The 23,131-nt window shown below is 48.9% G+C and overlaps 1 protein-coding gene across 3 annotated transcripts in view; it reads left to right on the top strand.

Annotated features, from left to right (window-relative positions):
- Positions 1 to 23,131, top strand: part of Bmp1 (bone morphogenetic protein 1) — a 45,345-nt gene that overhangs the window by 2,636 nt on the left and 19,578 nt on the right. For 2 of the 3 annotated variants that reach the window (XR_004116050.1, XM_031361035.1), the window contains exons 2-9: positions 5,890 to 6,003; positions 8,868 to 9,032; positions 9,201 to 9,318; positions 9,596 to 9,774; positions 10,226 to 10,331; positions 12,334 to 12,458; positions 13,030 to 13,145; positions 22,146 to 22,248. Coding sequence is in view for 2 of the 3 variants with exons in the window: in XM_031361035.1 (XP_031216895.1) it covers positions 5,890 to 6,003; positions 8,868 to 9,032; positions 9,201 to 9,318; positions 9,596 to 9,774; positions 10,226 to 10,331; positions 12,334 to 12,458; positions 13,030 to 13,145; positions 22,146 to 22,248 (1,026 nt within the window). In the remaining variant the exon portion in view is untranslated. Of the gene's footprint in view, positions 1 to 5,889; positions 6,004 to 8,867; positions 9,033 to 9,200; positions 9,319 to 9,558; positions 9,775 to 10,225; positions 10,332 to 12,333; positions 12,459 to 13,029; positions 13,146 to 22,145; positions 22,249 to 23,131 lie in introns of those variants that run through there. The other variant, XM_031361036.1, reaches the window with a different exon arrangement.

Raw genomic sequence — 23,131 nt, 5'->3', positions numbered from 1 at the left:
TATATATATATATATATGCACATGCTGAGCCCTGTCTGCTGTTGCCCTCCAACTACAGGCCCAGCAACTCTTTCTTTGTGCTGCTCCTTCATGCTTGATTAGCTTCTTGGCCCCTCCATAGCCTTGACCCCAGATGCTAGGGGTGCTTGGGGCAGGCGTCTGTCTCTGCCTCCTTTGGAAGGGACTGGTACACCCCCTTCTTCCTCCTCCTCCTCCACTACCTCTTCTATATCCTCCTGCTTCCTCTTCCCACACAGAACTAGCACTGAAAACTCTTTGATTCTCCCAAGCTCAAACAGGACCTTGCAGTTTATTCTAAACATAGCCAGGCCTCATCGTCTGAAATGACCTCTTTAGTTACTGTTTGCATTAGACTTATTTATTTACTTTTGTAGATGGGGGTCTCACCAAATTGCCCTTGAACCCATCATCCCCCGCCCGTAGCCTCCCACATGCTAAGATTACAGGGGTGAGCCACCACATCCACTTATGGCTGCTGTTAAAAGTAAGGACAAAAATTAAGACCCTTGATGTCCTGGGAAAAGGTCCTGAACTTCTGGGCTAGAAGCCAACCTGGGGAATTGGTGTGTTTAAGGCTGATTCTTCCAAGCCTGCTCTCAGGTTATTTACTGGAAACTCTGGTTTCTTCCGTTGAATGCCAAACCATGGAAGAGGATTTTGGAGATTCCCAGCCTAGTGTCTTGCCACTGACACATCTGGCTTTCACTTAGACCTCAGGCAACAGCCAGCTTGTCTGCAGAAGGAGAAGTAGGCTGTATTTACAGGTCTGTCTTACCACTTTCACCCCTGGGACTTTGTGGCCCAGGTATGAAATCCAGAGGAAGCACATGATCTTACCTCTCACCAGACCACATTCCCTCTTCCAGACGTCCTGAGTGAGTCACTCCATTCACCTAAGACCCTGCTACCTGCCTGAGTCACTTTTAGATGCCCTAAGGGTAGAGGAAAACATCTCTATGGGTCCTAATGGAGAGGGACTGGTTAGATGCCTCAGGAAACAGGGACTCTTCTTTTGTTTCGAGACAGGATCTCAGCTGTGGCCAGCCTGGAACTTGCTTTGTAGACCCTGCTGGCCTAGAATTCACAGAGATCTACATGTCTCTACCTCGAGTGTTGGGATTAAAGCATGTGCCACTACTTCTGGCAGAAGAAGGGACTCTTATGAATTCTGTTTCTTCTGTGATTTGGGGAAAACACCGGTAGTGGTGGTGGGGAGCAGGCCACCTCCCGAGGAGGTATATGGAGACTTAGTGGCTTTTTCTTCCTCCCAACACATGTGCACACCTCTGTCCATCCCTAGGAGTCCTTTTGCTTTGAGGAAATGCTCTTGCTTTCTTTTTCTTATACGTAAGAACACACTGGAGCTTGCACAGGGAATTGGTTGTATGTGAGTCTTTGCTTCATAGCAGGTTCACCTGTGTGTATTGGGCCCTTGTATGAGCACAGGCACAGATGTGCACCCGTGTGTAAGTGGATGAGGGATTGAGTCTATTTGTGTTGTCCGGGGCCGTAAGTACTTCCTCCCTAGACTACAAGTCTGCATTCGTTGAAGGGAATACATGCCTGTCCTGCATACAAGGGCTTGGAGCTCCATCACACCAACCAGGCTCCACTCAGGAGGTGAGACCTGGCCATGCCAAGAGGAGGGGACTTTGGAGTCCATAAGCTGACCCCGGGGGACAAAGATTGCTCTCTAGGTCCACATGCATATTGATATGTGTGTCTCTGTGATCTTTCCCTTCCAGCACTGGGCCTGGCTACAGAGCCTCAAGTGCTTCCTGCCTGGTTTACAGCCAGACAACAAAACAAAAACTCGTGATATTGTGTTGAAAACAGTTGCTACTTTGACCCTGACCTTGACCCCTGGGCTTCCTTTGGGCCAAGAAAGCATCCTGAACTCTCTTGCATCTAGATTGTCCAGCTTCCTAAGGTTAGGATCCCAGATCCACCAGCTGTCAGCCCAACTCCTGGCCATAAGCTCCCCTCCCACCCCACCCTGCCCCCATTCTGTTCCCATGCATTCTTCAGCCATGACATCTCCACCACAGGGCATCCAGCTGAGCTCTGTAGCCAACCCTGTTCCTTCTATTTTACTTGCCCTGCCCTGGTCTCACACTGCCTGGACTCATAGGCCAGCATGGTTCTGTAGTATCTGTCTATAGATTCGTTCAGATGGGGGGTGAGTGCAAGAGACCCACCATGTCTAGAGAAGGTTTGGAGCTGACTTTGAGTCTCCAGGATTGGTAAGGCGGTGAACTGGATGTTTAGTAGTTGCCTTCTGTGTTCTAGGCTTGGTGCTAGATGCTTCATATACATATCCTTATTCCTTGAAGTAATCTTAGGAGATGCATTATATCATAGGAAAAAACAGAGGTTTCAAAAAGTTTACATGAATGTCAGCTAGTGGGAGCCAAATTAGATTCAAAGACTAGTCTCAGCTTCCAAAGACTCTGCAGTTTGTTCAGCTTCCAGCATGGGCTCAGCTGCCTTCTGTAAGGTGCAAAGTTGGTCTGGGCAGAACCTCTACAGACTTTTCCATTATTGCCTAAGAAGTGCAGGATAATAGCTACTTGGCATTTACATTGTATTGAGCATTATATGTCACCCAGAAGTGATCTAAAGTATATAGGAGGGGTGAGGATATTTGGGAGCATGCTTGCCCAGCATGCACAAAGCTCTGAGTTTGAGCAGAGTTTGGTGTGGTTCATATCTGTAGCTCTAGCATTTGGGAGATAGAGGCAGGAGGATCAGAATTTCTAGGTCATCTCTGGCTACATAGGGAGTTTGAAGTCAGAGTGGGATCTATAAGACCCTGTCTCAAAAAAGAAAAAGAAGAAGAAAAAAGGGAGAGAGAACATAAGAGGGACGTGGGTGGCTTCTATGCAAACACAATAGTACTTTATATATCTACTTGAACATGTCAAGATTCTATGCAGCGTGTAGGGGTCCTGGAATCGACACTGTGGGGAGACTGAGGAGCAGCTCATGTCTGGTGATGCCCGTGGATGTGTGTGTAAAAGCCTGGAGGTGCCATCTACATGCAAAAGTACAAAGTATAGCTGTGTGAGGTGGTCCTGTGATATTGTCACATAGGAATCCTTCATACCCCTTTCTGCATACTGAGAAGCTTCTTCTGTCTCTGTCACATCAGTTACTAAGCCTGGGTCATGGAGAGTGTCATCTTAAGAGAAGCCTTCCCAAGAGCTAAAAGAGACCTTTGATTAGTTACCGGCTGGTGACCTTGGACATGCATCTCCCTCTGGAGCCCCAAGGTCCTGACCTCTGAAGTCAAGGAAGGGGGCTGACATCTAGCTTCAAGGGTATTTCTCCAAATGTTTGTAATGGGACACACCTAGGGGTGCTGTATGACTTACTGGGCATGTTGTGGGTGGGCCAGGATTAAATGGACTCACTAATGAGTGAACACTTTGTGAACTGGAAGGCACTGGGTAAATTTCAACAGACATTTACATAAGGTGTCATTATTGCTACTATTACTGGCTTAATGAGTTCAGAGCTTGCCACTGGCTTGTGTGTGTTGGAGCTTGTATCTGTGTTTTTTTCTTTTCTTTCTTTTTTTTTTTTAAGAACTCTGTGACTGTGTGTATTTTTTTGGTGTGTGTCTGCGTGTGTGTGTGTGTGTGTGTGTGTGTGTGTGTCTGAGTGTCTATTTTTGTCTATACATATTTACAATATGGGTTCCTGAGGGGTAATGAACTTGAGTAAATCAACCGGACTAGGAATGGTGAAGCCTGAATATAAATCAATCCTTCCAGAGGCTTAGTACAGTCTAACTTAAGCCAGTTTCCTTTTGGGCCTCAGTTTCCTAGATTGTGAAGTGAAAGATTGGCTTGATGACTGCTGAGATCACCGCTTCATCTCGTTGGTCTGGTCTGTGTCTGAGTAGGTGTGTGTCTCTGCACATGTATTTATGACCAGAGGAAAGCTGGCATGATATTCCATTCATTCATTCATTCTTTCATTCTTTCTTTCTTTCATTCGATATGTTCTTTCTACCCAAAATCCAATGCAGAGTGCAGCTCACATATGCAGGGGCGGAGTCTCTGACCTCAGTGACTCTGCACAGACAGCATAAGATTGGATGTCACCAGATGCCCATAGGGACATTACCCATCTGTGTCTGACTAAGTGTGTGATAAAGTAAATGTATACGTAGCCACCCAGTGGGGCCGAGTGGGGAGGAGGAACCCGTGTGTAAGGCCTCAAGGTTAAAACAATTTGTGTAATGCTGACTCTGCGGGGATGAGAAGCAGATGTCACCACGGCTGCAGGGAAGCTGCTGCGCTTCCACCTCCAGCTTGCCGCCCCCCCCAACCCTAGCCCAGCCCAGCCCAATGTGAAGCTTACATCTGGGCTCCTTCCAAAGCAGGCAGTGCTGTGTCTCTGCTTCCTCTTACCCTACACGTCTCAGAAAGAGGGTAGGTGGCTCAACCCATCTCTGCAGAAGCTTCTCTTCCCAGGCCCAGAAGTGGACATGTCCCCCTAGGGGTGGGGATAGGCCTAGGGTTGTCCTACCCCTAGGCCTTTCCTCTCCAGAGGGAGGACCCAGAAATGTAGGGTTATTGGCAAGTGTTACACCTTTCCTTGTTAGCTAGGAACTTCTTGGTGTTAAGTCTTGGCCTCCTAGATTTGTCTAACCCATGCCAAGTCTTATTGGGCCACGCACGCTTATTAGTCATCTTACAATAGTCCATAGCCTCCCTGATTTGGTTGAAATGGCATTTACTATGTGATACCACATACTTAGCCCAGGCTCACGAATAGATGGCTGGTCAGTCAACTTTCTGACACTGTAACAAAACATCGAAGAGGACTGACTGACTTAGAGAATAGGTTTATTTTGGCTTACAGTTCCTGAGTTTCCAGTCCAAGATAGTGGAGAATATGGTTCTGGAGCTTCTTATAGGCAGCAGATTGTGGTGGGAACATTTGGTAGAGCAAAATGGGGCGAAGGAAGGACCAGGTCCCACATCCCCTTAAGGGCAGGCACATACACACACACACACACACACACACACACACACACACACACACACAGTGACATTAGTACCTCTAAGGGTGCACAGAACCTCCCAGTAGCGCCATCTTCAGGACCAAACCTTTAACACATGTGCTTTTAATCACTAGAGAGTCTTTGCTTCAAAGTGTCTCACCATCAGAGCACTTGTCTCTCTGTAGAATTCTCTGAGTTATGATTTGTATGAACTTTGTATTGTAAAGATTAGCACTAACAGAGCTAGGGGCCCCTTCTGCGTTGCTAGTCTCTGACTTAATGTCCAGGCCATAATAGGTACTAATTAGCATTTGCTGAAGCTGGGAAAGGTGACACAATTGCGTCTTCATGGAACTATTAACATTTTTATTTACTCTTTTCTCTCCTCCCACCATGCGTTAGTGTGTGTGTGTGTGTGTGTGTGTGTGTAGATCAGAGGACAGCTTGCAGGAGTTGGTTCTCTCCTTCCTTAGGTCATCAGGTTTGGAGGTAAGCACTTTTGCTCACTGAGCCATCTCACTGTTTAAGGGATAGGGTAGGTCTTGCTATATTACTCAGGCTAGCCTCCAATCCCTGGACCCAAGCGATCCCTCTGCTTCACCTTCCTGAAGGATTCTGGCTATAAGCGAGCGTCATAACCCTTCACTATTGTTGGGATTTGAAGTAAAAGGCAAGTGTAATCTATACAGAGATTCTAGAAGTTGATCTGCTGTTCTGTCTTTCTCATGTGGTGTTGGAGAATCAGAATGGCCATAGGGTCAGGGCTGTGTACCCACTGGGTCAGGGCTATAAACGCAATGAGTGCGGCCCAGGGTGAGAGGATTATCTCAGCCTCCGGCTTCTTTTTTCTCCAGCCGCCTTCCTTGGGGATATTGCCCTGGATGAGGAGGACTTGAGGGCCTTCCGGGTGCAGCAGGCTGCAGCTCTCAGACAGCAAACAGCCCGGAGGTCATCCATCAAAGCTGCAGGTATGCTGGGATAGGCTGGCTCTCTGTGTCCCAGAAATGTTTCAGGTTTGGGAAACAAGAACCCTTACGCTCCCCATTTCCAACCAGGCCCTCCCAGGGCAGGGGCCATGGACTTGAACCCAACACAGGGGCTTGCCTTCCTTTGGGATATATTTATCCTTCCCCCAGAAGAGAAATATTGATGCCCATGGGAACCAAAAAGCAGTATTTTTCTAACATATAGCTTACAAAATACTTTCAAAAGTATTATCCTACTTGATTGTCTTCAACCACCTCCAAGAGTGTCAAGGTTTCTATTGCTGTGATAAAATACTATGAGGAAAGGAATCTTGGGGAGGAAAAGGCTTACATCATCTTATACCTCTCAGGTTAAACTCTATCACTGAGAGAAGGTAGAGCAGGAACTCAAGGCAGAAACCCAAGACGGGAACAGAAGCAGAGGCCATGGAGGAATGCTGCTTACTGTCTTGCTCCTCCTAACTTGCTCAGCTTGTTTCTTATACACCCAAGACCAGGGTGTATGACCCTGCAACACCCAGGGGCAACACCACCCACAGTAAGTGGGCCCTCCCACATCAATCATTAATCAGGACAATACCTGACAGACTTACCTTTAAAGCCAATCTCATTGGGACATTTTCTTAAGAGTTCTTCCCAGATGACCCTAGCTTGTATCAACTTGACAAAAACTCCAACCAGGACAAGTGATAAGTGTCAGGACCACTCGTGTTTTCTGGAAGCTGAGACTAAGCCTCACAAAGGTAAAGTGATTTGCCCAGTGTGTAGGAGGCAGGGTTGGAACTAGCATCCAAACCTTGGTCGTCCAATCCATGATGCTGTGGCCAATATCATAGTCCTGGTCCTGGGTCTCCTGGTCCCAGTGTGCAAGCTTCTATGCATTCTCTGGAGCCATTCTCCTGAGCTTCTTTTTTATTTTTAAAGATTTATTTATTATTATATGTAAGTATACTGTAGCTGTCTTCAGACACATCAGAAGAGGGTGTCAGATCTCATTACGGTGGTTGTGAGACACCACGTGGTTGCTGGGATTTGAACTCAGGACCTTTGGAACCTCAGTCAGTGCTCTTACCCACTGAGCCATCAGTCCCTGAGCTTCTTTAATATCCCAAACTGTCTCCAAGACTCAACTGTTCACCTTTACTTGCAATGTTCTTTTGCTCTATGTGTACAGTTGCTATCTTTCCAGGGCACACAGAAAGGACTTATGTACATGTCCCAAAGCTGGGCTCAAAGCTCTTTGTTCCCTGGTAGCCCAAGCACCTACCAATCTATGTGGCATTGGTGATGGGGAAAGAGATTGGCTGGATTGGCTTTTCCCAACCTTCTTACTGCTGTGCTGAGGGCAGATAGTCTATCATCAGGATGGTGCTAAGTCATGGTTTGGAAAGCCCATAGGGGGCTCTCCCATTGCTCAAACAAGGGATTCCTATTGAGATTTAGTTCTGGGCATAGGTGGGTATGCCAGGCCATCTTCCTTTTCCAGCAGGAGGGATGATCTTGGTGTGAGCAATTTAGAGGTTTTAAGCTAACTACCCAGGAGGGCGGTTGGCAGCAAAGGGTATTCTGGTGTCTTATTGATTAAAGAAGTTTACAGGACTTTGGTGGAGATTAATGGAGATAGCACAGGGGAAAGTTGTACCAGGGCATGTGGCCAGCCCACCAGGTGATCTGGGGCAAAACTTTGTCTTTAGTCTCCTCTACATCCAGGTACAGACAGTGGCACTTTCCCCAGTACCATGGAGATTTGGTGTCCTGTGGGAATTTGGGCCCAGAATCCCTGAGAAAGCACGCAGCTTTTATCCAAACTTCAGATCCCCTGGGTCCCCACTGTTCCTGGGAAATGAGTGCCTCATTGTCTTAGTTTGGGGTCCTTGCCCGTTCCTGCTAACCGTGGCAGCTCTGGATACTTAGAACACAGCCTCACGGCTATTACAGAACTTTGTAGTTATTTTACATAGACACCATGAAGAATGAATTAGCAGATACTGAGTCATTGCTCCTAGGAGAAATGTAAGCTCCCACCAGCCTTTGGTCACATTTTTTGTAAATTGATCATTATATGACCACATTTTATGTGTGTTTCACTTAAAGACACTTTTTTAATATAAAGTTGGTTCATTGATGCTGAACTCGTGGCTAGAGGCATTGACTTCAGCCTAAGCAAATATATTGAATGTGGGCATTTCTTGGGAAGGTCTATCTCAGCTTTTGTCTGCTATGTTTTTGTATGTGTGTGTTAATGGAGGTTGAGCCTGGGGCCTCATGTATGCCAGGCAAGTGTTTACCACTGAGGTCCATGCCCAGCTCCATGGTTATGTTTTTATTTTGAGATAGGGGCTCTCTATGTTGCCCAGGATGGCTTTAAACTCAGTGTAGGACTCAGGCTGGCCTTGAACTCATAATCCTCCTGCTACCTTTTCAGGAACTGGATGACAGGTTTGCATCACTAAGAGCCCAGCTTTCTTGCTTTGGGAACACATGACAGCACATGAGAGCTTTGCTTAGGAACCGTTTTAAATAACCAAATTTAAAAAATAAATAAATAAAAAGTGGCTCTCAGTTCACCTAAAAGAAACAGACAGAACACCTTGTTCGACCTTGGTGAGCATGTGCACACATTGATCGGATCATCCAACTGTTTTTTTTTTTTCCTGCCCTGTACATGTCCGTGGATGATCACGAAAGCCTGACCATATTGATCTGAGAGTAGCAAATAAATTTTTAGCAAAGTAGGCAGATTTGTGAATCCAGAATCTACAAAGAATGGGTTCCATTATTCTGTGTCTTCTCCTCTCCCTGGCCACTCACCTGCTGCCGCTGACTCTTTCCTCTTTCCATTCCAGGAAACTCTTCTGCCCTGGGTGGTCAGAGCACTAGTGGGCAGCCGCAGAGGGAAAGCAGGGGCAGATGGAGAGGCAGGCCTCGGAGCAGGCGGGCAGCGACATCCAGACCAGAGCGAGTGTGGCCCGATGGGGTCATCCCGTTTGTTATTGGAGGGAATTTCACTGGTGAGTGTACTACCGTGAGCCTACACCTGGCCTTGGCCTTGTTGCCTTTGACCAGTCGGCAGCCTTCTGGCCTGCCAGTGTGCCTGCAGATTGGCTGTAACAGTGGGTGAAAGTGCCCCCAGCCCCCACTCGCTTGACAGTATGACAGCCCGGCTTTTCCTTCCACAGGCAGCCAGAGGGCAGTCTTCCGGCAGGCCATGAGACACTGGGAAAAGCATACCTGTGTCACATTCTTGGAGCGCACAGATGAGGACAGCTATATTGTATTCACCTACCGACCCTGCGGGTGAGCAGGGACCCCTGGGCGCTGATCCCCTTGGTGGTGATCCCCAGCCCGGTTCTGCCCTAGGCATTCTTGCTGCCCTCAGCTGCGCCTGCTCATCCCCTCTCCCTGCTTTGGGCATCTGCCATTGATATGGCTCAGACCCTGGCATAAAGCCTGCGCATTGGGTGCCCAGGGCCATCCGCACCCCTGCACAACCTCCCAGCAGCCTGGCCCGGCCCCTGAGTGGATGCACTCCCCCAGCTCGGGACCGCCCCCCTGAGCTGGCCCCGCCCTCCAGGTGCTGCTCCTACGTGGGTCGCCGAGGTGGGGGCCCCCAGGCCATCTCCATCGGCAAGAACTGTGACAAGTTTGGCATCGTGGTTCATGAGCTGGGCCATGTCATTGGCTTCTGGCACGAGCACACGCGGCCCGACCGGGACCGCCATGTCTCTATTGTACGCGAGAACATACAGCCAGGTACACACATCCCAGGGTCTGGATCCCATCCTAGGGCTTTGGAACTGCTTAGGGGTCGGTCTGACACAGGTCCTGGACATGGGGGTCAGGTTGAGTAGCCAGAAGCCAGTTCTTCTGGTGAGTGGGCTGGTCTACCGTCAGCTTGTCCCTGGATATCCCCACAGGCTTACCTGTTCTCCATCTCCCACCCTTGCCCTTTGCTACTTCTGTTCCCCGCCATCATGGCCCTGCGAGTCTCTGTCCTTCCTCCTGATTTGTGGTCTCCTGACCCTTCCTTCAGCAAGTTCTCCAGTCTTTTCTGCTGGGAAGAGCTCCTCTATAGATGTCCCTGTCCCCTTTCTCCTATACTTCCCTTACACCTTCACAGCGGCAGACCCTCCCAGGTAAGGGTGCAGGGAGGACAAGAGCCACTCTCTTGATCCCACCCCCACTTTTCTCACGGTCTTTGCAGGGCAGGAGTATAACTTCTTGAAGATGGAGGTTCAAGAAGTGGAGTCCTTGGGAGAGACCTATGACTTTGACAGTATCATGCACTATGCCCGGAACACGTTCTCCAGGTGAGAAATGGTCTGGCCCTTGCCCAGGGAAACCCATGCCTACCTTCTGGAAGCCATTTTCTTGCAGACTTCCTCTTTTCTGTGTCCTGCCCTGCTCCAGCAGGCACCAAAGACAAGGATAATCTTCTGAGTGCCTGCAGCCCCTAAACAAAGGGCTGGTGGCTGTGTCTGCCTTAGTAGTCTCTCCCATTAGTGAGGAGCTGGCAGGTGCGGGCTAGCCCACTGCTGTGTTGAAGCAAGGGTTTGTGGCCTAGAAGGCTAAACACCTGAGTTCTCAGGACCTGCTGTGTGGGGTCTCCAAAGTGGGCCAACCCAAAGGAGCCAGGCTTGTCCCTCATCCGCCACCAGCAGTTTATTTTTCTGGCGGTGCCCAGAGGGGATCACCTCCTCCTAGCTATCTGCCCTCTCCACCTTGTTTTGTTTTGCAGTACTAGGAGTAGAACCCAGAGCCTTGTGACACCAGGCAAGTGCTGTCCCAGTCTTATGTGCCCAGTCCTAGTTTTTAGTTTTTAGTTTTATTTTATATGCATTAGTGTTTTATCTACATGTGTGTCTGTCAGATTTCCTGGAACTGGAATTACAGAGAGTTGTGAGCTGCTACGTGGGTGCTGGGAATTGAACCTGGGTCCTTTGGAAGAGCAGCCAGGGCTTTTAACTGCTGAGCCATCATCTCTCCAGCCCCCTAATTTTTATTTTTGAAAGAGGGTTGGACTAAGTTACCCAGACTGGCCTTGAGTTCACTATGTGACCCCGGCAGGATCTGAGCATAAAATTATTCCTTTCTCTCTTACACATATATATTTGTATACATATGTGCACATACATGCCATATTGCACCTGCGGCGGCCAGAGGACAAATGCAGGAGCTGTTTTTCTCCTTCCACAGTGTGGGTTCTGGAGATCAAATTCTATTCACCAGCTTTGGTGTCTCCACCACTGAGCTGTCCCGCTCACCTGCAGACCTTGAGCATTTGATTGTCTTGCTTCACCAGAGGTCACAGAGCAGGACCGGCTTTGTCTAGTTTGTGACTGGCTAAATTGCACCAAGCTTGACTTTTGCCCTGGACTGTTCACACGATTATCTCCCTAAGCAGAGCTTGACAGGAGAAGACCCTCCTGCGGGCCTGGGAGGAATATCCCCCCCCACCTCTCCTCACATCCCTCCCTGGATTGGCCTTCCTGCACCCATGTCCCTGTCCGAGTGGTGGTCCTCCTCCCTTCCTCTTTAAGCTCCTCTGGACCCTTACAGCTCAGGACCAGGGAATGGAGATGGAGACGGGGGAGGGGGAGGGGAGAAAGGGCTTGTTGGCGGTGAACTCATTCAGTCCTCCACCCCCACCGACCCTCCTTCCATTTCCCATCACACTCAGACCCCCTGCCAGGTCCTTCCCAGCTGGATGTGAGTCAGGGACCCTGGGGAGGGGAGAACTGCTGTCTCCTCTTTGTTCTGCTCCTCCTAAATGGAAACACAGAGATTAGCAGGAAGGAATTGAGAAAGAGGGACACTGTGCCCTGTGAGCTGGCTGGCCACTGTGGAAGCTGCCGTTAGTTACCCTTTGGCCTTACTCCAATCACTGCCATGTCAGAGGGTAATGAGTTGACCCTGGGAAGTCAAGAGAGAAGTCGATTGGGACTGACTTTGAGGTCTGGAGATGGAAGCTGGGTGGTGTGGCAGAGATGACAAATGAGGGTCCAGAGCTTTCCCAGGGCTGCGGTTTGAAGCCAGTCTGAGCTTAAGGGCCTGGGTCCCTGATCTCTCAAAGCATTTCTGGGGCTCCCCCCACCCCCAGCTCCTGTGGTATAGCTGCCACGGAACAGGGTGGCTGCTGGACAGTGGGCAGCTTAATGACAGGGTGAGACATCTCCGCCCTTCCCTGACCCTGCTGAGGAATGTCTGGGCCCTGGCAGAGTCATGCTCTGTGCTGTAGATGAGCACACCACCCTCCTCCTTCACCCACCTTCCAGCAGACTCACGTCCTTGGTCTCCTCATGTCCTTCTCAGGGGCATCTTCCTGGACACCATTGTTCCCAAGTATGAGGTGAATGGGGTGAAGCCTTCCATTGGCCAAAGGACCCGACTCAGCAAGGGGGACATCGCTCAGGCCCGGAAGCTCTACAAATGCCCAGGTTGGAGCAGGGAAGGGACGGTCCAGGAGAGATGGAAGGTAGAGTCCGAGGAAGATAGAGGTCAGGGCCCAGGAGCCCCTGGAAAGTAGCAGCTCCGAGAGATGTCTCCGAGAGACCGGTGTTAGGAAGGAAGGACGATAAAGAAGCACAGTATTCTGGTTAAGGGTCGACTTGGGGCTAGGCTGGTAGGGGTAGGAAGGGCCTAGAAAAATGAGGAGTAGTAGGGGCAGAAACGAGGAGCAACTAGCCTCTCCCCTGGACAGTGAGGAGGAGGTGAGGCCCACCAAACGAGTCTGACCTCAACTCTGGAATCCATGTTTCCTTGACAACGGGGCATCTGGTTACCCTGGCAGCACTAGACCAAGGGAAGTAGGATAGTTTCTGCTTATATATAAGGAGGAGGGATAGGTACATCTTAAAGGGACAGAACACCTTTCTTCAGCCACTCCTGTCTCCCCTAAGGGCTCCGAGGCTCAGGGGTGAGCCGGAGTGGGGGTGGGGTGGGGGGAGCAGGGGGAGATCTGGCACCTGCAGTCAGCGGCTTAGTTACTATTTTTTTCCCCCTTGACAGCCTGTGGTGAGACCCTCCAAGACAGCACTGGCAACTTCTCCTCCCCTGAGTATCCCAATGGCTACTCTGCCCACATGCACTGTGTATGGCGCATCTCTGTCACACCCGGGGAGAAGGTAACTGTGATTGATCACCTGTCCGAGTCTATTAGGACCCCAGCAATGGGGTAGCACCCCCTTCTAATAGGCCCAGCCCAGGGGCTTCTGGAAGAAGGGTGACCTAGTTGGTCATTGACAATAAATGCATTAAGTATGTAATGAGGAGGGTTCCCACCAAATATGGAGCCTTGCTCTGCCTCCCTCCTCCTCAGTGAGCTGTAACATCAGCGCTAATCTGAAGATAGAGTTGCTATGTACGGGTATCATGTAGTTCTGTTGTGAGTGTCTAGCTCTTCTTGGGTGCTTTTTAAAGCGCTTGTCCCATGGTTCCTCTTTTTGTTTTCATGGCCGCCCTGGGTCTTCATTTCACAGAGGAAGACACTGACTTATAGGAAGATTAATTAAGTAATCTGCTTGGGTCATACAGTTAACAAGGGCAGGGTAGGATGTAAACCCTTCTCAGGGCTGGGGTCAAGCCCAGACTTTTCTGGGATACCTTGGGTGGACCACTCAGCCCCAGGCCTTGGCTTTCTCCTCTATATAGTCAGAGCTTGGGTCAGGGATTCCCAAAGGGCCCTTCTCAATTCTCCCAAGCTGTGGTCCTGAGAACAGCTAAGAACAAAGCAAATGCCTCTGGCAAGATGCTTCTGGTCATGGCTAGCCTTCCTACCCCTCTTTTTCCTTGATGTTCAGGGACCTTTGGGTCCTTCCCTGCCTACTGCTCATTCAGGTGAGCAGAGTAGACACCAAATGCCTGAGGGACCTGCGAGCTTACCTAGTACAATCTCCCGCTGCATGATTGACTAGCCTTGTTTGAATCGCCTAAGCTTTTGAGGGCTTGGGACCCCTCTTACTTTTCTATTCTATTCTCTCTCCAACTCTTAATGCCAAAGAGTTTCAGCGAAAGGGGGAGTGTCTACCCCTGAAAGCCCTCAGGGCTTCTCCAGAGCAGTTCTTGTAACTCACCTCCTGGTTCTTCTCAAAGGTGGAAGGCCCTTCTCCTTCTTGCTTTTTAAATTTTATTATTTGTATGTGGAGGAGCAGAAGGACATGCACGTGAGTGCAGGTGCCCAAGGAGAGCAGCGGCATCAGATGCTCCTGGAGCTGAAGTCACAGGCTGTTGTGAACTGGCTGATAAGGGCACTGGGAACCAAACGGCCACCCTCTGTAAGAGCAGAAACAGATCTCCAGGCATCCTCCCGCCTTCTTAGGCCCAGGCATGGCCTTGTCACATGAAGTCTAGATTTCTCAACCAACCCTGAACCTTCTGTGTCCTTCATAGTTTTATTGTTCCCAAGAGCGAGCTGCTAACGTTCTTTCCCACAATTGGAATGTGCTGTTTAATTTGGTGTTACATTGTTTTCATGGAGCCTTGCAACACTTCATGCAAGGAGGGTTTAGAATCAGAGTTCCACTGTCCAGCAAGTCCTACTAGCCTCTCACCTCTGCCCATTGCCTGTTGGATAAGTATGTCACCTGTGACGCTGTCCTGAGCTTTAATCAGAATCTTGAGCGGGACATAAGCCAAAGTAAGTTTAAGATCTGCCTCCAAACTCCCATTGACCCATTAAGTTGCAGGTTTTCACAACTTAGCAATGGTCTCTGGTGACATTATCCCTAGCCACAGGCCACCACCTGCTGCACTCCTCTGAGGCCTCTGGCATCTTCCCCTAGCATAGGAACCTCTCCGACAGTGAGGAGTCCAGAACTGGACTGCATTACCACAGCACACGCACTGTCCAACAGTTTAGAAAGAGCCCCTTTCAAGAGAAGAGAAATGCACTCGCCCAATGGGCCTTGCTTCAGGAAATCGTACTCTACCCCTCTCACACACATCCCCAATTTCCTAAGTAGCCAAAGACTGTCTTTTTAATTGTGGATTGACGTTCAACTCCATGGTTATCAGTTCCCAGAATCGGCTTGTAGCCGCCTTTCCACATGCACATGCACGTGGGCACACACATACACTCCTCAAAGTTGAGAAAGCTTTTGCTGTGAGCTGTTGAGATTACACGCGATGATCACATCTGCAAGTTATTTGACTGTCCTCTGACATCATCTGTGAAGCCCAGAGACAAACGTCAACTTTAGAGAGGAGCCTTCTGTCTGGCCAGAGGCTTTCCGGATGGTGCAAGGCTTTTGTTTCTGCAGCTCGAGGATCATCATGCCTTCCTTGATGGACTTTTACTGAGAGTTTGGTAATTCTGGTATCCTTCCCTTAGCCGGCATCCTGCTGTCTTCCCTCAAAAGCCATCTTGTCCCTTGTTCTTCTCATTCCAAATCTCAAAATCTCAAGTCTTTCTGCTGTTTTGAATGGGCTGAGCCCTTACTGCCTTCCCCAGGGTTTCTACTACTCCAGGCTTTGGGAATCTCATTCATAAGTATAAATAATAGTAGTGATGATGATGATAACGATAATAGCTTACAGTTATTGAGCTTATGATTTGTCAAACATGAGTTCAGTGATTTCTGTGTGTTATATTCTTGTGTGTTAAGCGACTCAAACCCAGGGTTAGTTAGGCAAAGGCTTTACCGAGCTGTAATCTCCAGTTTGGATTGTGCCTTCAAATTAGCACAGCAGCATTGTAGACTTGGTACTGACATGGTCCCTGTACTGCTTATGAGAAAATGAGCTTACAAAAAAAAATCAGTCCCCAGCCCAAGGTGACATAGAACCTGCATCTGGATACACTGGTCTATGATTATAAAACTGTTCTGTCCTCAGGTCCTGTTGCAGCATTTCAAAAATTGTTCTGGTGTTCTGTAGCAAACCTACAAGTGTAATCCTACGGAGTGCCTGGTTCAGGGCAAGGGATCAGAGATGTGCACATACACAAAAGAGACCACTCCTTAAGGAACAGCCAAGGTAGAACATAGCTTCCTTTCCTGGTCAGGAACGTGCCTGACCCAGCCATCAAGAGTGAGGCCTCGTGGCCTGGATCAGCTCTCTTCTCAGTAGTTTCTGACTGCATGGGCCAGCCAGCTCTCTTGTCTCTAAATGGTCACAGGGCCCTGGTTCAGGAGCCTCTCTGGCCTGTAAGCCCTCCAAAATTTCCAAAAGACCTACATCTCCTTTTGGAACCCTGCTCAGAGCTTCAGGGAAAGAAGTGGATTCAAGATAAAAATTATAAACAGAAATGTATCAATTTAAAAAAAAATTTATCAATTAAAAAAAAAAAGTGAATCCAGGCCATCGCCCTGACACAGACCTTTAATCTCAGCACTGATAGGCAGAGCCAGATGGATCTCTACACAGTGAGTTTCAGAACAGCCATTGTAAAACCTTTTCTGGAAAAAAAAAAAAAATTCAAGATGGCACCCTGAGGCCATGAACCTTGAAAGGACCCCTGGAGGCTGGTACTTTCAGAATGAGGGCCTCTTTCTATTATTCTTGTTCACTTTAAAATCGGAACCTTAGGCCCTGGATTTGTTGTTAGGACAATTATGTGCCAAGCAATGAATCCTGCACATGACACACATAGTCTCTTAAAGCCTATAGTCATCTTTAAGCTTGTCATTGCTGTGTAAACCAGAGAAGTGGGGGCTCACAGCGCTTCCATGTAAATCTGACCAGGCTTACCCAGGGAAATACCTGATTTGTCAACAGAAAAGCCATCTCCCCGAGCATTTGGACTTTGACATCAAATCTGGCAGAGGGGAAGTTGTTTTCCACCCACTTTCAGTGCTTAGCTTAGGGCCAGAAGTGCAGATGATAGGCCCATCTTGCCATGTCACCTTCGAGGAAGAGTCCCCTATGGTGAACCAAGTGTTTGTCAACACTCATGTAATTAGCAGCTGACCTTAGGACTTGGCAGTACTTCCCAGACTAGGAAACACTCTGTGCCTTTGTTTTCCTACCTGAAAAACGGGCCTAGTGATTTGTGGATTTATATGAAGATTGAAGGAAGTCATATCCAGAAAGAGCTTGAGCAGTACATAGTATGCAGAGACATCTCAACAAAGGTCAGCTGCAATTGTCTTCTCTCTATCCCCAGTGGATAGATGGATAAAAGCTAGTCAGTTTCCAGATGCCCTACTGTCTCTCCCTACTTCCAGGATTCTGATCTCAACCACTGCGTGTCCAGATGTCCTAAACAGCTTAGGGTGGTGGCATAGGACTGGACACCTATGGAGGACTAGCTATGTGCAACTCAATGACAGGGTGCTTGCCCAGCATGTGCAAGGCACAGGATTCACTGCCCAGTGCCCGAAAGACTTAAACTGACTTCTAAAAGTGAAATCCATGCTTACTGCCTGCCTGCCTTGCACCAGATGATGCGGTAAATTTTACTCATCTCATTTCCCCTAGGCTCATGAGGCAGGTCCTATCACCCACTCACAGATAGGAACAGCAGCACCAAGGAATTCGATGATGAGTCTAAGATTGTGGGATGAGGCCACCTTGAAGCCCACGAGTTGTCTAAGGGGTGACGTGGTTAATGGCCTCGGGTAGCTCCTTCCCAAGTGAGAAGGGTAGTACTCTGTTTGCTTTTCCTTGAGAGCACCACCGTGTGAGGGAACCTCTTCAGAGATGGATACACTGTACCTCATGTAATCCCCATGTCTCCAGTGCAACCATTGAGGCCCCCTCCAATCTGTAGACAAATATAGGCTTAGGAAAGCGGAACTAAACACCCCAAGTCCTCAGCTAGGAAACAGTAGGGCTGGCCAGATTTTCTTTGGCAAAGGGCAGTGCCCTTGCTACCAGGGCACAGCTGTGTCCACATGACAGAAGTCAGTACAACTCTTAATTAGACATGTCTGGTCTCAATATAGCCCATGCTGTGCCTCCCTTTGAGGATGCTACTGACCACCAACACAGGTCTCTTCCTCCCAAGTCAGGTGACCGCTGGCCGTCTAACCCCTTGGGAGGTCCTGGGTGAGCCTTCTGGGGTTCTGGCCCTCTGGGTGTGGTGACACCTTCCATGTTCATCAGTGTGAGAGAAAGTAGATGTTTGTTCTTATTCCAGCTGCTGGGTGGCCCAGGGGGCCTCCTGCGTGAGGGGCAGAGGGTGTGAGTGTGGGAGTCAGGGTGGTGCGCCTTAGCTTTCCTCATCCCTTCCTCCAGCTGGCATTCCGTGATGGATATTTTTGTCATTTGTTAGATATATAAAAATAACATGTGCCTGATATAAAAATGCCTGAACAGTCCATAAACACAATGTAAAAAAAAAATGAATATTCTCCTCCTTAATCTTTTATATCCCGCTTCTCAACAGGGACTAAGCATGAGGAATGCTTTGATGTGTTTGTCTATGTGACACACATAAAGCCGAAAGGGACTTCACAGTCACATAATGGATTTCGACAGCTTGCCTTGCACTTAGCAATAGATCCTGTCCTTGCTTTGGGTCAACTCATCAAATAGATTTACCTCATCTGTTTTCATGGCTGCTCGTCCATCAGTCCTTGTCATTTCTCTTCGTGTCTGTGTCTGTCTGTCTCTCTATCTGTCTGTCCCTCACTCCCTCCTCTGTTTTGTTTTTTTTTTTTTTTCAGGACAGGGTTGTTCTGTGTAGCCCTGGCTGTCTTGAAACTTTGTAGATCAGGCTAGCCTCAGACTCACAGAGTTCACGGAAGCCCACCTCTGCCTCCTGCCTGCTGGGATTAAAAGTGTGGGCAACCAGTGCCTAGCTCTCTTCTAGTGAAGGACAGTTAATTTTAAGTTTTTTCAAGTTTTCACTATTACCCAAAATGTAGACATATTTATACTTCCATCTTTATAGATTCAGGCAAGCCTGCCTGAAGATTTCTAAAAGCAAAATCATACTTGAGAGATAGTTATTAAGTACCTATTAAGTGCTACATGTGGAGGGGGACAAGTGAGGTTTCTGCCTGCCTGGGTTTGCATTTCCATGTTGGAGAAGCAGATAAAGAATGCATCAGCAAGTCCCTGAGCAGGGGGATGGTGGTGCATGGTCGGGAGGAATCCACAGTGAGGGGACAATGACTCATGTGGGGTTTTCAGAGAAGTCCCCATTCATGGCAGGCATGTCGAAAGTGGGGCAACATCTGCAGGCATCAGGGGAGAGCTTCCAACAGTAAGCACAAAGGTAAGACAGGCTTGGTGTGTTTGAGGGTAGGTGTGGTCCATGTGCCTGGAGCCTAGTGAGGAGGAAAGGTCAGAGGTAACAGAGATGAGACGGGGAAAGATCCTTCAAAGTGAGGACTTAGGAGTTTATTCTGAGTTCTGCATATGTTATGTGTATTAAAGGACTTTGAGCTGAGGGTGGACCTGATCAGGTAGACATAATAAAAACTTGACTCTGATTGCTGTGGCTCAGGTAGGGCAGAGCCAAGAGTAAGGAATAAAGCTTACTGTGGGTCTAGGATGGGAGGCTGGGCAGAAGGCATGGCTGAAAGGCTGGCCTAGAGAGGAGTGGTAGGAGGTTGGGGGTAGAAGGCAGGAGGAGACTTATCAGTGCCAAGGGCCCAGTGGTACAGTCCCCAGTGGTACCGTCACACACACAGGCAGACGTGGCTATCCACACCAACAGAAGTCAATGATCTGGGTGTGACCAGCTTGTAGTTTCTAGGTGAGAACAGTTAAGTAGGAAGAGGAGTGTGAGTCTGAAGTTCACACCACGGAGGTTGAGTGTGAGGAGGTGCCGCTGCAGGCCAGCAATCGCCTCACTTTGAAGGCTGCCATGCCAGCCCTTGCCTGCTTCCTTCTGTGAGAGCATTTGGTCATTTTCCTAAAAGGGATAATGAGTTGGATGGAGGGGTTTATACTTTCAAAACAGAGCCAGATGGATGGATTGCTGTAAGCCTTGTCTACATAGGGAGTTCCAGGCCAACTGGAGGCGGGGACTGTGGGGCTGAGGGGATGGGACATGCAATACGTGACATGGTGGCTCTGTGGAAAGAGCTAAAATGGATTTGCAGCTTCACTTTTTGAAAATGCTGATGTTAGGAATAATACCAATAACTTTCCATAATAATGACTAATAATTCAGCACACATACAATTCGATTCAAAAATGCAGTCTCATTCTGATATATTTGAAGTTACTACAATTGATAAAATGTACACGAATAGTGTAAGAAAGAATAGCGGGGACTGTGGACCAAGGAGTAGGCACGGAGGGGTGATGGAAACATCTTAGTCTCAGACCTTGATGGTCACTGTGAGAACTGCTGGGGGGTGATATGGGAAAGATGGAGTGCTGAGATGGGAGCAGGGTCCTAGGAGTGGAGACTATGGAAGGAGTGTGTGCTCATTAATGAGCCTAGGGCATGGTGTGCTGGGGTGTGGTCCAGAGGGACATAGAGACTAGGACAGATGTCATAGAACAAGAGGGCAGGCAAAAGGACTGGGTAGATGATGATTAAAAACCACTCAGTAGGGCTAACAAGATGACTTTGCACCAAGCTTGTCAACTTGAGTTTGATACTCAGAACCCACACAATGGAACAAGAGAACTGACTCCTGAGAGCTATCCCCTGGCCTCCATGTGCCTGTGCGTATGTACACACATTAGAGAAATAAAAACCCAACAAACATCCAGACCCAGTACTGACAAAGCTGGCTCGGGAGAGTGTCCAGGACCCAGTCCTGTTGACGGTGCTATGGATGTTGGGTGCTAGTGCCTGCCTTGGAATCTGTCTTAGTCTATCCTCCACTCTCAGCATCTAGCTTTCCACCGAAGCTGAGGGGAGGTGTAACCCTATCCTTTCTTCAGCAGGAAAGCCCCATTAGCTGAGTGTCCAACCACACACACCCCACAGGTCACAACAAACCTGACCCCGGAACCTTGCAGGGACTGACCGCACAGGGGGGATTGGAGGTCCCTCTGGATATTTCCAAACAAGCACATTCCCTTATAGGGAAAGCCTCGGCCTTTTAAAAATCCATTGTCCTAGGGGCTGGAGAGACAGCTCAGCAGTTAAGAGACCCAAGCTTGATTCGCAGTACCCGCATGGGTTGGCTCACCACCACCTGTAATTCTAGTTTGAGGGACTCATGCCTTCTTCTGGCCTCTACAGGCAGCTTGCCGACATATGATACAAATGTACATACTCAGGTACACACAGATACACATAAACTAAACTTGATTTTTTTATATATTATCTCTCTGTATAGTCCTGCCTATCCTAGAACTCAATATGTAGACCAGGCTGGCCTCATACTCACAGAGATCCTCCTGCCTCTGCCTCTGCCTCTGCCTCTCCAGTTCTGGGCCTAAAGGCATGGGCTATCACGCCCAGCTCTAAAGTAAAATCTTTTTTAAAAAGTTCTTGGCTATAACCATGGAGCCTTGAGACTTACCAATGGGCTGTACTCCTTGTCAGGAGGATGGTAGGAGTCTTTCCGTCTCCAGGGAATACTGTGGTGTCAGAGGCCATCACAGGGGCTGACTGACATTGGATCTGGGAAGTTATGTGGCTGACCCTAGAACTTAGCAGGAAATAGAGGGCTGATTCAAACCCAGGCCCTTGGGCTGGAGTTTACATTTTTTTCTGTACAGTCTTCATACTTAGGTAATCCCATTCATAAGCTCCATAAAGACAGAGATACATGTTAAACCCATTCCCCAGAGGGACTGTGACCCCAACATTAGTCCGTGCCTCTTCCAGAAACCAGGGCCCAGTGAGTTTGTATGATTGGCGTCTCAATGTCTGTCCTGGTCCCTTCTTTGCCATCTCAGATCCCTGTCCCCCAGTACCCTCACACCCTTCTGAGCCTTTCCTGGCCCTGCCCTCTTCCCTAAGGACATCATTATTAATACTGACTGTGAGGAAACCTGACTGGTTATTTAAGCCAGCAGAGTAGCCCTATACCGAGGTGGGGAATGCAAGGCAGTGGAAGCCCTGAGCCCCCATGGATGTTTGGGAGTGGGAACAGTGGACAGGTGTTTTCAGTTAGTCAGATGAGGGCCGTATGTGTGCCATGCTGGTCGTGGCTGGTGATGGTTAACTTTCCCTCCTGCTAGGCAGTGAATATGTACCTGTCCCCAGGGTTGGGTACAGAGTGGGAGCCATGTAACCTTCTCTCCTCGCCCCTTATTTCTTCCTCTAGATTATTCTGAACTTCACATCCATGGACCTGTACCGTAGCCGCCTGTGCTGGTATGACTACGTGGAGGTGCGGGACGGCTTCTGGAGAAAGGCGCCCCTCCGAGGTAAAGGGCACAGCCCCCTCAGCCTCCTCAGCCTCCTCAGCCCCCTCAGCCCCCTCAGCCTCCTCAGCCCCCTCAGCCTCCTCAGCCCCCTCAGCCTCCTCAGCCTCCTCAGCCTCCTCAGCCTCCTCAGCCTCAGCCCCCTCAGCCTCCTCAGCCCCCGGTTCTTTGTTGGAACCCTTTGGGGCCCAATGCCCTAAGCAGGGTGATCTACAAGCTCTGATGTAGTTTGTCCCAGCTAGTCCCAACACTAGTTAGTGCTGTGACAGTAATGAGTGTCATGACAGCAAGCTAATTCTGTCTGTGATGCTGCAGACTTCCAGTTCTCAGTGATGGCTTTGGGCTACCCTCTGGAGATGTTCTCTCTCTCTATGAAGGTTGGGGAGTCAAAGGGATATACAAAGACGTCTGGCAGGCTGCTTTTCACATCCCATAGCTCCAGGCTCATGCTCACTGGGAACTCCTTGATGTATAAGGTCCAACTTTTAGATGTCCTTGATATGGCCTGGCTTTTAACTTACTATGGCAGGCCCCTTAATTCACCTTGACCACTGTAGGCTTGGACCAGTGGCCTGGCTCTGTTCGTACAAGACACTTCGTCACTAATTGTGTATGTGTTCATACTTCACACGTATGAAGTGAGTGGGATAAAGATTGCTCCCAAAGCCACAGGACAAAGCAAGGCATAGTAGTATTGTACTTCTAACTCTGGGGAGGCAGAAGGATCCTGAGTTAAGGATAGCCTGGGCTACCTAACAACAACAAAATCTAAAGCCCCGTTGGACACAGAGGCAGCTCAGTGGACACAGACTTAGAGCAAAGGGGACATCTGCATCACGCCTGAGGTATTGTGTGACACTGTTCATTGTTCTGTCTGTAGTCGGAA

This window comes from Mastomys coucha, unplaced genomic scaffold, assembly GCF_008632895.1.
Source record: "Mastomys coucha isolate ucsf_1 unplaced genomic scaffold, UCSF_Mcou_1 pScaffold9, whole genome shotgun sequence".
NCBI classification, from domain to species: Eukaryota; Metazoa; Chordata; class Mammalia; order Rodentia; family Muridae; genus Mastomys; species Mastomys coucha.
Note: the sequence above shows the minus strand (reverse complement) of the source record. Positions and strands in the feature narration are given on the sequence as shown.